Below are 12,914 nucleotides of genomic sequence, written 5' to 3'. Positions count from 1 at the left end.
GGGGGACAAACTGTAGTCCAGTTTCATTCTTTTGCATGTGGCTTTCCAGTTTTCCCAGCACCATTTATTGAAGAGGCTTTCTTTTTTCCTTTGTGTGTTGTTGGCCCCTTTATCAAAAATTATTTGACTATATATATGTGGTTTTATTTCTGGACTTTCTATTCTGTTCCATTGGTCTGAGTGTCTACTTTTCTGCCAATACCATGCTGTTTTGATTGTTGTGGCCCTATAATATAGTTTGAAGTCAGGTATTGTAATGCCCCAGCTTCATTCTTTTTCTTTAGGATTGCTTTGGCTATTCGGGGTTTTTTATAGTTCCATATAAATCTGATGATTTTTTGCTCTATTTCTTTAAAAAATGTCATTGGAATTTTGATGGGAATTGCATTAAATTTGTATATTGCTTTGGGTAATATGGCCATCTTGATTATATTTATTCTTCCTAACCAAGAACAAGGAATATTCTTCCATCTCATTATATCTTTTTCGATTTCTCTTAACAATGGTTTATAGTTTTCATTATATAAGTCCTTTACATTCTTTGTTATAAGATCACTAATATTTTAATGCAGTAGTTTAAGAAATCAAAATTAATGCCAAAAATCTCTGTGATCAACATTTCAAGTAGAGCTGTGGCCAGTTGGCTCAGCAGTAGAGCATCGGCCCAGAGTGTGGATGTCTCAGGTTCAATTCCTGGTTAGGGCACACGGGAGAAATGACCATCTGCTTTTCCCCCCTCCTTCTCCCATTCTCTGTCTCTCTCTCTCTCTCTCTCTTTTCCCCTTCCACAGCCATGGCTCAATCTGAGCCCATCAGCCCTGGGTGCTGAGGATGGCTCTGTGGAGCCTCCACCTCAGGCACTAAAAATAGCTTGTTGCCAGCAGCCCCAGATAGGCCGAGCATTGATCCCAGATGGGGGTTGCTAGGTAGATCCCGTCAGGGCACATGCGGGAGTCTGTCTGTGTATCTCCCCTACTATCACTTACAAAAATAAAAAAATTTGAAGTAGAGACAGAACCTGACAGTGTCTAGCCAAGCCATATTGGAGCCTGAATAAAAGGTACTGCGCCTGTGGGGATTTTTTTTTTTTGCATTTTTTTCCTGAAGCTGGAAACAGGGAGAGACAGTCAGACAGACTCCTGCATGCGCCCGACCGGGATCCACCCGGCACGCCCACCATGGGGCGACGCTCTGCCCACCAGGGGGCGATGCTCTGCCCATCCTGGGCATCGCCATGTTGCGACCAGAGCCACTCTAGCGCCTGGGGCAGAGGCCAAGGAGCCATCCCCAGCACCCGGGCCATCTTTGCTCCAATGGAGCCTTGGCTGCGGGAGGGGAAGAGAGAGACAGAGAGGAAGGAGGGGGTGGGGGTGGAGAAGCAAATGGGCGTTTCTCCTATGTGCCCTGGCCGGGAATCGAACCCGGGTCCTCCGCACGCTAGGCCGACGCTCTACCGCTTAGCCAACCGGCCAGGGCTTGGGGATTTTTTTATGGTTAATTTTCCCTCAAACTGTTAAAGCAGTTGAGAAAAAATTTGAATCATTGAAAATCAAATGTGTTAAAACTGACAGTGTGATTTTATGTTGAAATACTTTATTTATACTCAAATCAGAATTTGTTATAATTTTTCTTTCCTCACTTTAAGGGAAGCAAACTTAAATTTTTTCAATTACTTTAAAGTTCTGGAATAATATTACTATTAAACATATATTAAATAGATTAGAGACACACATATTTTCTTTTGCCTTTGACCCCAATATGACCTAGAGTAGGCACTGGTGGGAAAGAAAACCTAGTAATGCCTCAACCTGGATGGCCAGCTCTTCCCAATTCTGTACTCACTGGCTACTGGTAGCTTGAGATCCATCACACTGGAGATATTTACACCAAGGAAATTGGCAGCCTCTAAAGCAGGATTTATTTTCTCCCTGGAGAGCTGGATGTTAAGTATTTACTAGCACATCATGGGAGGAAACTCAGTCTGCAAAGGAAAATCTGGGCATTATTATCAGGTGAAAGGAGACTAGGTTCTGGGAAGGCAAAAACATCCAGTATTCACAATAAAGGCTTATCTGAAGACATATGAGGACTTGAGTTGGGTCTTTGATACTAATTAATATAGCCCTTAACACTGTGCTAAATGCAAAGTCTTTCATTATTACTTATTTTATTCTTTTCTTAAAAGTATTTTTCTATTGATTTGAGGGAGAGAGAATGAGAGAGAGAAAGGAAAAAAGGGGGTAAAAGAGAGAAACATCAACTTGTTGCTCCACTTAGTTGTTCCATTAGTTGTGCATTCATTGGTTGCTTCTCATATGTGCTCTGACTGGAGATTGAACCTGCGACCTTGGCATGCTGGGATGATGCTCTATCCACTGAGCAACCCAGCCAGGGCCTAGTCTATTATTTCTTGATTTGTTATTTTAATCATTTGTTTTAATAATTAATTTTTTATTTTTATGTATTTTCTATTTATTTTCATTTGTTATTATTAATTTTTTTTTTTCTGAAATGAGAAACAAGGAGACAGAGAGACAGACTCCCTCATGCACCCAGTCGGGATCCACCCGGCATGCCCACCAGGGGGTGATGCTCTGCCCATCTAGGGTGTTGCTCAGTTGCAACTGGAGCCATGCTCAGTGCCTGGGGCCAACTTTGCTCCAATGGAGCCTTGGCTGAGGAAGGGGAAGAGAGAAATAGAGAGAAAGGAAAGGGGAAAGGGTGAAGAAGCAGATGGGCACCTTTCCTGTGTGCCCTGACCCGGAATCAAACTTGGGACATCCACATGCTGGGCTGATGCTCTACCACTGAGCCAACTGGCCAGGGCCTATTTTATTTTTAAAATTTACTTTAATTTTGTTTAATCCATTGAGGGGCATTGGGTGAAAACGGACTCTGGAGCCAGACTACCAGGTTTAAACCCCAGTTCTATTCTACTAGCTGTGTGACTTTGGGCAAGTTACTTCACCTCTCTGTACCTACCCCACTGAGTTGTTATAAAGATTAAATGAGTTAATCTGAATAAAGAAAGTTTCTAGGCACATAAGAAGATTTCTAAAAGCTTTGTTATTTTTATTACTATTAAATTATAATTTTGTTATTAAATTGCACAACAGTATGAGGTAGATGTTTATATTGCCTCCTCCTTATAAGGAAGGAAGCTAAGGCACAGAGAGGTTAAGTAACTGGCTACCAGTCACCCAGTTAAGACAGGCAGATGTTATCATGCCTATGCCACAGTAATCCCTGGAACAGTGCTCTGCTGACCAGCTGTTGGTCTTTCTGTTCTTTTATTCACCAACTTCCCATTACTTCAACACTGTCTAGCCGGAAGGAATCAGAATGAACAAAACTGTGGCCATTCGCACACTGGATCCAGAACACCTGGGCCAAAGTGAGTCAGCCACAGGAGACGGGGTAAGGCCTGGGTGGTGATGCAGGGGGTGGTGAAGGAAGCTGATGTCATGGGTATCTCCTTGTCACCTGACAGACGGTGTGCAGCGTGAGGAAATCCATGCTGCAGACCTCAGCGACCAAGTCCCAGACACAGAGTTGGAAACCAGGATTCTCCTGCAGGGTGAGATACCCTTGGTCCAACCCCATGAGGTCCAGGAAGAAGTGAAGGTCATGCCCCTGAGGAGGGAGCCCAGTTTCATCTACTTCCGGGAATATTTAACCATGGAGCTTCTCTCCTCCACTTCAGCTAAAACAGCCTCTCTTTGATGTGTTTATGGAAGGCTTCAGGCAGTATTTAGTTCAGCAAATAGCTTCTGCTGATAGACATTTAAATGAGAAGCAACAGAGTTCAAGAGCAGAAATTCTGGAACTAATTGCCCAGGACAGATAAATGGGATGAGAAGGGATAGAAATGAGCTAGAAAGACAACTTGCAACCTGTGTTAGGTTTTGGGGGAGAAACTCTTGGTTTTCTCATCTATGATGGAAGAAAATAGTGGCATCCATATCTAAGGGGTGTTGGGAGGATTAAATGAGATATTATTTAGTGTTCTCTTGGAAAATAGCATTAAGCATTATGTAAGTATTCATGACAGTTGTTCCTGGAATTATTTTACCACTGGGTATCCAGAAACAGCACCTCCCTTCAGTCACATGCTCCCAGTCCCCAGCTGTCCCTGACCTTCTAACCCTGGTTGGTGGGAGCCTGGGAAAGCTGGGGGTCAGCCCCAACCCTCCTCACCCCATTGGGTCTCATTGCTTGAACACCATCCTTCCTCCTGGCTGCAGGAACTCCAGTGGCCCAGATGGCAGAGGATGCCATTGATGGGGATCGGCTGAAGCACCTCATTGTGACCCCCTCGGGGTGCGGGGAGCAGAATATGATTGGCGTGACGCCCACGGTCATCGCAGTGCATTACCTGGACAACACCGAGCAGTGGAACAAGTTCGGCCTCGACAAGCGACAGCAGGCCCTGGAACTCATCAAGAAGGGTGTGTCTCTTGCCCCTCTTGGAGACCTCCACTCTGAGGCCTCTCTCTGAGCTCTCTCCTCCTCTGAGACTCCACCCTCTCTTGAGGCCCCATCCCCTCTGACCCTGGTTCCTCTGAGCTACCTCCCTTGTTGAAGCCCCATTGCTCTGAACCCCTTGAGAACCATCTCCTCTCTGAACCCCCTCTCCTCTGAGAACTCCTTACTCCTCCTCACTCTGATCCCTGCACCTCCCCTGTTTAAGCTCCCCCCTCATGACATCCGTCCAGCCCTGAGCCCCCTCTTTCTTCGCTGAACCCCTCTCCCAGCCTTCATAGGATCCCTGACCCCTCTCTAAGCCTCTCCCCTCCCTGGCATGCCCACACCAGACATTGCCTCCACTCAGCCCCCACTATTCTGGTGACACTTCTCTCTCCCGCAGGGTACACCCAGCAGCTGGCCTTCAGACAGCCCAACAAGGCCTTTGCGGCCTTCCTGAACCGGCCGTCTAGCACCTGGTGAGCCTGCCCATCTTTGGTCTGTACTACCCTGAGCAGGGCCTGGGTCCTGGCCTGGAGTAGTCTAGGCCTTCCCACACAGCCTGGTGCTGTGGGACCCCTCCACCTGCAGAGTCAAAGTACCCACTAGCTGAGTGACCTATCATCATCGAGCACTGCCTGCAAGCAACATTGAGTCCTGAGCCCTGGCATGGGAAACTGCACACCTGAGCAGACCCTGCCCTCCTCTGCTCATTTTCTGGCTGGGATGGCTATCTCTAGGTCCCAGAGCCAATTGGCTCATGCTCTATTCCCATCCCCAGGCTGACAGCCTATGTGGTCAAGGTCTTCTCTCTGGCCTCCAACCTCATCGCCATCGACTCCGAAGTCCTCTGTGGGGCGGTCAAGTGGCTGATCCTGGAGAAGCAGAGGCCCGATGGAGTCTTCCAGGAGGATGGACCTGTGATACACCAAGAAATGATTGTAAGAGGCAGGGAGAGATTCAGGGTAGGCTAGGGGAGAGGAAAGTCTGAGTGTCACAGCATGGACAGGAGAAAGATTCCATCTGCCATTTGCCCAATTCCCTGTGTAGGGGCAGACAGAGAAATAAAGGAGCCAAGATGTCACTACTCCCTTGAAGAGCAAGAGACCTGAGTCCAATGCAAAATGAAAGTTCCCTGGCTCCTTATTGCTTTGAAAATAAACTGAGAACTCCTTAGAGTTGTGGTTCTCAAAGTGTGATCCCCAGGCCAACATCAGCATCAGCTGCAAGCTTGTTAGAAATGCACATTCTTGGGCTGGAGTTAGAGTCATTGAATCAGATACGTTAGGAGTGGAGCCTAAGAACTGGAGTTTTAATGAGCCCTCCACCCCAGCTGATGTTTCCTCAAGTTGGATAACCACTGTCTCAGCCTGACCTGGGTTTCCAGTCTCACAGCCTCTCTGCACACTCCATCTATACTACTTGGAGTTTATGTGCTCTGTCCAGGCGCAGGGCCTTTTCACATGCTGTTCCCGCTGCCTGGCATGCTACCACTACCCTCTTCGAGAGTTGAATCCTACTCATTCTTCAGATTGTGGCTCCACCTGTCATCCCTTAAGGACACCTTTCCCAACATCCCTGACCGCGTCACATTCCCACTATCGATTCTCATTACCACATCCACTCTGCACAGCACTCATAAATTTATAATGATCTTGTTGATGAGCTGGATGGTTCATGTCTGTCTCTCCTGCTAGATGGGGAGCTCCAAGAGGGCTGGGGCCAGTGTCTGGTTTTCACCCACCATCTTATCCACAGCACCAGCAACACTTGCAGAATGAGTGACTAAACAAATGAATACTAGAGTGTGGTCCACCTGTGAGACCCTGGGGAGAGACCCAGCTCTGCCCTGACCCGCTGGTCCTACAAGGGGGTTGGTTGGCACATGAGAACATACTGCTGATCCCATCCTTGCTTCCTGCTCCACACCTTAGGGTGGCTTCAGGAATGCTGAGGAGAAAGATATGTCCCTCACAGCCTTCGTTCTCATCGCACTGCAGGAAGCTAAAGATATCTGCGAGGGCCAGGTCAACGTAAGTGTGCCCCCCCACCCACCCAGGCACAGCCACCTTGGAGGCTCTGTCATCATCACTGTATCTGCTTTGTCCTGAGATTTTGAGAGTGGGTTGTTTGACCTTTAGCTTTTCAAGTGGAAACCCCAGGATTCCAGCTTCACCAGCTCCTTTTCCCTCCTGAGGACTCCAGGAAAGAGATAGAGGGGAGAAGGCTTTACCTTTAATGGCCAAGAGGAACCCAGGCCTTCCTGATTCAAACCTTGCAGATTTGAATGAAATTATGGTAGAAAAGAGATAGCTCTCAGGCACTTGCTGTTACTGGGCCTCAGAGTGTGCATTTGTAAAATGCATATAATCTTTGTATTTTTTAGGACTCTCTGACTTGTTCTAAATGTAACAACTAACACATGTCTGACCTACATTATGCAAAAATACAGGGTGGGGCAAAAGTAGGTTTACAGTTGCAGGTACATGAAACACAGAGTTTATTTTTGTATTATTATTTATTAACTATTTATTATTTTCCATATGAACAACCGTAAACCTACTTTTGTCCCACCCTGTAGATGGGGGAATTATTTTAAGAATCCAAGAACTTATCAAGTGCAAAAATGAAAATGGCCTTGGGGACTCTGCCAAGATGCTTTGCTCCTCTCTCCTGTGTTGTTCATTCCCATCTTGCCCAATAATTCATCTTTCCTGCCACCCAGCCTGCCTGGTAGAATATAGCTTTCTTCTTTGGGTAAATGGCCAGACCAAGGTTAGAGTGTCCAGATTCCCAGGGAAGGATTCTGATTGGCTCAGCCTAGGCCAAGTGATCACTTCTGGATAAATCATCTGAGACCAGGAGGTAAGTCTTTCTGGGCATAGATGACTATTTTCTCTATGGCCATGTGAATGAAAGAAAGGAGGAGAAGTCCCTACAAAAGTCAATGGTAGGCCTGACCTGTGGTGGCGCAGTGGATAAAGTGTCGACCTGGAAATGCTGAGGTCGCCTGGTCAAGGCACATATGGGAGTTGATGCTTCCTGCTCCTCCCCCTTTCTCTCTCTCTCTCTCTCTCTCTCCCCTCCCCCCTCCTCTCTAAAATAAATAAATTAAAAAAAAAAGTCAATGGTAGATATAGAAAAAACAGAGGGCAGGCCAAAAGTTTAGTTTCTACTACAACATAGTAACCTTTTAATGGAGTATAGCATATACATAGGGCAGACTGCTGGAGTTCAAATAAAGAACTTGCTGGAATTAGCTTGAAAAAAAAACAATTGTTAATATTCCAGAAATTTTTCAAATTGGTTGTAGAATGCAACCATTATTTAAAATTAAATTATATCATATAAACTTACATTTAAATAAATTAGACTAACAAAAGTAGTAAACACTCAAAATTTATTATTTCTTAATTATTCTACTACTTTTTATTATTAATGATGTTATTGAGGTTATTTATGTCAGTCATACTTAAATGGTAGACATACTATTTTATAGAGAGAGAGTTGGGAACTCTACAGTGTGATTTCATGTTGGTAGGTTGCAATTGACTGTGGTAGTATTTACACTATGGAAATCAGCAAACACTACAAATCACGTCTGCCTCTACCCCTCATCTCTCTGGGTCTCAGTATTCTCATCTGTGCTGTAGGGAAGATAATAAAAATAAAACCTACCTCATAGGATTTTGAGGTTAAATGAGTGGATATATGACTGGTACATAGTATGTGTTAGCTATGATGATGATGATGATTAGACAATAGGTGGACCAGTGGTGTGCTAACCCTGGCTCATTCTAGCTCATGAATACCTATTTTGGGACATATCTTTCCCACTCCATGTTAAGGTATGTCACACTGGTAGACTGAAATTGGCCATAGTGGAAGTATTTACACCACAGTAATTGGCAATCTATAAACCAGCCTCCCCCTGCCCTGACTAGAGAGCTGGTTATTAAACACTAACCAACACACCACTGGGTATAGAGACTGCACATGATAAGTACTCAGCAACAAAGCAGTTCATGGAGGCTAAAATGTCTCTGAACCCTCCCCCCCCCCCAAATAGATCCAAAACAGATATGTTACAAGGACAGAAACCCAGGAAGTGGTGATGATGTGATCCTTGCCAGATCTCTGTGGCAATAGTGCTCACCTGACCAGAGTACTTCTTTCTCATAGAGCCTAGGGGGCAGCATCACTAAGGCTGGGGACTTCCTTGAAGCCCACTACAAGGACTTGCGGAGACCATATACTGTGGCCATTGCTGGCTATGCCCTGGCCCAGTTGGGCAAGCTGGATGGCCCCCTCCTTGACAAATTTCTGAACACAGCCACAGGTAAGAGGCAGCCTGGCAGGGCAAGTGTGATACATGACTGGGATTTGAGAGTGGCTATTGTGAACTGGGCTTCGTGACTCCAAGCTGAGCTGGGATGGATGATGCTAAGCTGAGCTGGGGTGGGCAGCTGTAGGTGTGTAAAGTCCTCATTATAAGTGACACAAGAACGTTCATTGTATCACTCAACAAGTATTTGTTGAGTGCTTGCTATGACACAGGAGCAAGGACATGGGCTCTGACATCAGACAGATTCAAGTTCAAATCCCACTCTGCCACATTATTATTGTGTGACCTTGCACACAATTCATTTAACCTCTCTAGATGTTGTGTATAAAATGATCCCTACATCAAAGAATAGTTGTGAAGATCAAATGAGTGAGCAGATAGAAGAAGGTCTAGCACACAGTAAGAGATCTAGCACTGATGTTGTTACTGCCTTCAGTATTGTTAATAACATCATTATTTCAAGGGTGATTGGGATTAGATAAGATAATGACATAAGGATTTTAGCACAATGGGTAGCACATAGTGAGCACTTAATCATTGGTTCCAGTGATGACATCTTAGCAAGTTTATGCTCACTCATGTAACGTATCTGAATGTATACTGAAGTGGTTTAGTTGGTTTTTTGCTGTGTAAAAGCACAGTGTGGGTGTTCCAAGTTTGTGGACAGCTCTCTTTTATAAAGTGACTGGAGATCCAGGTTCTATTTTTTCATGGCTCTGCCATCCCAGGGCCTTGGAATCCATTCTATCCAAGCAGAAAGGGAAACAGTCAGGAAGACTGTGCAAGGGAGGTAAACCTGGTCTGGAAGGGGCCCCATCCATTTCATGCGCACTCCACTGGCCAGAACTCCATCATGTGGTCACTACTACCTGCAAAGGCATCTGGAAGATGTAGTTTAACTGAATTCCCAGGAAGAGGAGAGAATGGTTCTTGGTGATAGTCTCTGTTGTAAGTACTTTCTTAGGTACTTGAGATATCACAGTGAATATGGCACAGCCCCTGCCATCATGACCTCACACTTCAGTTGAGGAAAGATATGAGTTAATAGATTTCTGTAGAGCATCACAGTGCTGGGATGGAAGAAGTGCAGGATGCTTTGAGAGACAGAGGAAAGGGCCTCACTCTGTCTTGGGGTGCCATTAAAGCTGAATTGTGCAGGTGGGTGAGAATTAACCAGAGGTAGATAGATAAATATGTGCTCCTAATAGGGAGAACAAAATATACAAAGACTCAGGTTAGAATGAGCATGGCAAGTTTGAGGAATCTCCTCCCATAGATAAGTGGGGCTGCAGTTCAGAATTCAGGTGGAAGAGTAAAGGTTGATAAGGGAAGAGAGTGAGGCAGGAACCAGCAGATTGAGAGCCACAAATGTGGCCCAGGACACCTGAACACCAAGAGGTCTAGTACGAATCCTTTCTCTGAGCCATCTCCAGGCTAGACAAAGCAGTGAGCATGGGAATTGGTATTCTTTCTGCAGAGAAGAATCGCTGGGAGGAGCCTGGCCAGAAGCTCTACAACGTGGAGGCCACATCCTATGCCCTGTTGGCCCTGCTGCTCCTTAAAGACTTTGACACTGTGCCTCCTGTTGTGCGTTGGCTCAATGAGCAAAGATACTACGGAGGTGGCTATGGCTCCACCCAGGCAAGTGGTCCCATATCCCCCAGGCAATGGTATCCTTATCTCCTCTGGTCTCCCACTGGCCTCCCAGATAAGATGCTGAGACCAAGAGAGGCATTTGATTAGAGTGAAGTTGAGAAGTCAAGTTATTTTTTTTTTAGTTGCAACTCTATCTATGGGTTCTAGACTAAATTCAAGATGCCCCAAACTGCATTTTGAGCCTCCATTTCTCTCCTTAAGTCTATATCATGTTCTCAGGGCCCAGGTTCAGGTGTGAGCCTCTCTCTGATGGGTTCTAGATCATGTTCCTAGTTCCACCAGGCTCCCTATCTTATCCTGTATCACTGGTGGGTTCTAGATCAAGTTATCAATTCCTGTAGGGAATCATCTCTTCCTCTGAAGGGTTCTAGACCATGTGCTCAGTTCCACTAGGCTTCCCATGTTACTTTATCTCACTGGTATGTTCTAGACCATGTTCTGTTTTTCTGGAGCATTATCAAAGCTCACCACTCTCCCTGGTGGGTTCTAGATCATGGTTTCAGCAACCTCAAGCTCTAACAACTTCAGGCTCCAGTTTGATCCCCTTTCTCTCTGGTGGTGTGCTCAGTGTCACTTTTAGATTCTAGGTCATATGCTCAGTGTTCCTAAGCTCCAACTTTATTCTTTTTTCACAAGTGGGTTCTAGATACAGTCTCAGTGTCTCCAAACTCTTGTCTTAGACTCTCTCTGGATGGCTCTAGACCACATTGTCAGTGTTGTTAGACTTTCAGTCTTATGCCTGCACTTTCTGGTGTATTCTAGACATGTTCAGTATCTCCAAGCTCTGGTGTAAGCCTCTGTCCTTTGGAGAATTCTAAAACATGTCCTCAATGTCTAATGATTCTCAATGTTACCCTTGTGCTCTCTGGTCAGTTTGGGGTTCTAGGACACAGTCTTAGTGTCACCAAGCCCTAACCTGAGCCTCTCTCACTCAGAGAGTTCTAGAACATGCCCTCAGTATCTACCAACCCCCAGTCTTATCTTCACCTTCTGGTCAGTTTTAAGCCACAGTCTCAAGAGTGGCTCAGCTTAGAGCTGAGCCTCTTTATCCCCCAATAGATTCTAAGTGCTTCCTCAGTCTCCCAGATCACTCACTTTTCCTTTCATGGGTTTTAGGCCACTTTCATGGTGTTCCAAGCCTTGGCCCAATACCAGAGGGACGTCCCTGACCACGAAGATCTGAATCTGGATGTGTCCATTAACCTGCCCAGCCGCAGCTCTGCCATCACACACCGCATCTTCTGGGAATCTGCTAGCCTCCTGCGGTCGGCAGAGGTACAGCTGCCTGGCCACACCCCCACTGCTTTCGTCCTCCATGCCAGTCAGAGTCTGCCAGGAGGCAGGAGAGAGGGAAGATGGCACTGCAGCCGAGAGCAGGCTTGGTTCCCAACACCTTCTCGCTCTCTACTCCCTCTAGACCAAGCAAAATGAGAATTTCACATTAACAGCCAAAGGGAAAGGACAAGGCACTTTGTCGGTAAGGAACGGAACCCGCACATGCTTGGCTCACCACCTTCCCTCAGCCCCTCTGCCCCAGGGGACCCTCTCCTTCTCAAGCCAAGTAGGATGATACTTCATTTCTCCTCCCATCTCTCCAGGTGGTGACAATGTACCATGCCAAGGTCAGCGGCAAAATCACCTGCAGGAAGTTCGACCTCAGAGTTAACATACGGCAAGCCCCTGCAACAGGTAGAATAAAGATCTTATCTGTCACCCTTCCCCCACTGCCATTCTAGTGTCTGCCCCACTCCTGAATCAGGACCCAAACCCCTTCCTTCTGTCTTCTATGTTTCTAGTCAAGAAGCCTCAGGATGCCAAGAACACCATGTTTCTTAACATCTGTGCCAGGTAAGAGATGGGTCACTGGGGTTCATCTTGAAGTACTATGCTCAGTACCCCCTAGGAGGTAGATAGCACAGCAGTCCTCGCTTTGCATGATATTGTGAGTTTAGCCATGGCCACATAAGCTGAGACCGTGCAAAATGATGTTAATAATCAATGAGGGAGATTACAATTGTTCTAGGAAGTTTATGTTATTTTTTATCACAACATCAAAAACTCATACTGCCAGTTATCAAAGTATAGAGTAATGAAAAGTAAGACGAGTATTTGTTTAGTGCACTAATTTAAAACATTAGAACATTGAGATAAAAGTTGGTTTTTGCTTGTTTTGTAAATCACTTTCCAGAGCCTGGTAGTTTGAATGTGCCTCTTTTCTTCTCTGTATAATTTATGACATGGAACAAGCATCTTTTCTATGATGTTGTGAAGCGTCATGCTGACTTCTCAGTTTGAGTCAACTTTCAACATTTAATCTTTTGAGCTTATAATGTCAAGATGTATCTGAGAGGGCTTTTTGTTTTTGTTTTTGTTTTGCCAGTGTCACTTCATCTGGGACATCTTTTTTTTGTCACATCACTTTTTTTTATTATTATTAATTTTACTAGGG

General features: G+C 45.5%; 1 protein-coding gene across 1 annotated transcript in view; it reads left to right on the top strand.

Annotated features, from left to right (window-relative positions):
* Nucleotides 1–12,914, top strand: part of C3 (complement C3) — a 42,816-nt gene that overhangs the window by 17,778 nt on the left and 12,124 nt on the right. The window contains exons 22-33 of the mRNA XM_066345298.1: nucleotides 3,328–3,394; nucleotides 3,491–3,577; nucleotides 4,245–4,448; nucleotides 4,868–4,943; nucleotides 5,246–5,405; nucleotides 6,399–6,497; nucleotides 8,647–8,803; nucleotides 10,287–10,450; nucleotides 11,582–11,740; nucleotides 11,883–11,942; nucleotides 12,064–12,154; nucleotides 12,262–12,313. Coding sequence (XP_066201395.1) covers nucleotides 3,328–3,394; nucleotides 3,491–3,577; nucleotides 4,245–4,448; nucleotides 4,868–4,943; nucleotides 5,246–5,405; nucleotides 6,399–6,497; nucleotides 8,647–8,803; nucleotides 10,287–10,450; nucleotides 11,582–11,740; nucleotides 11,883–11,942; nucleotides 12,064–12,154; nucleotides 12,262–12,313 — 1,376 coding nt within the window. The remainder of the gene's footprint in view (nucleotides 1–3,327; nucleotides 3,395–3,490; nucleotides 3,578–4,244; nucleotides 4,449–4,867; nucleotides 4,944–5,245; nucleotides 5,406–6,398; nucleotides 6,498–8,646; nucleotides 8,804–10,286; nucleotides 10,451–11,581; nucleotides 11,741–11,882; nucleotides 11,943–12,063; nucleotides 12,155–12,261; nucleotides 12,314–12,914) is intronic.

This window comes from Saccopteryx leptura, chromosome 1 (assembly GCF_036850995.1).
Source record: "Saccopteryx leptura isolate mSacLep1 chromosome 1, mSacLep1_pri_phased_curated, whole genome shotgun sequence".
In the NCBI taxonomy this organism is placed as follows: Eukaryota; Metazoa; Chordata; class Mammalia; order Chiroptera; family Emballonuridae; genus Saccopteryx; species Saccopteryx leptura.
This window is presented reverse-complemented; position numbering and strand designations above follow the sequence as displayed.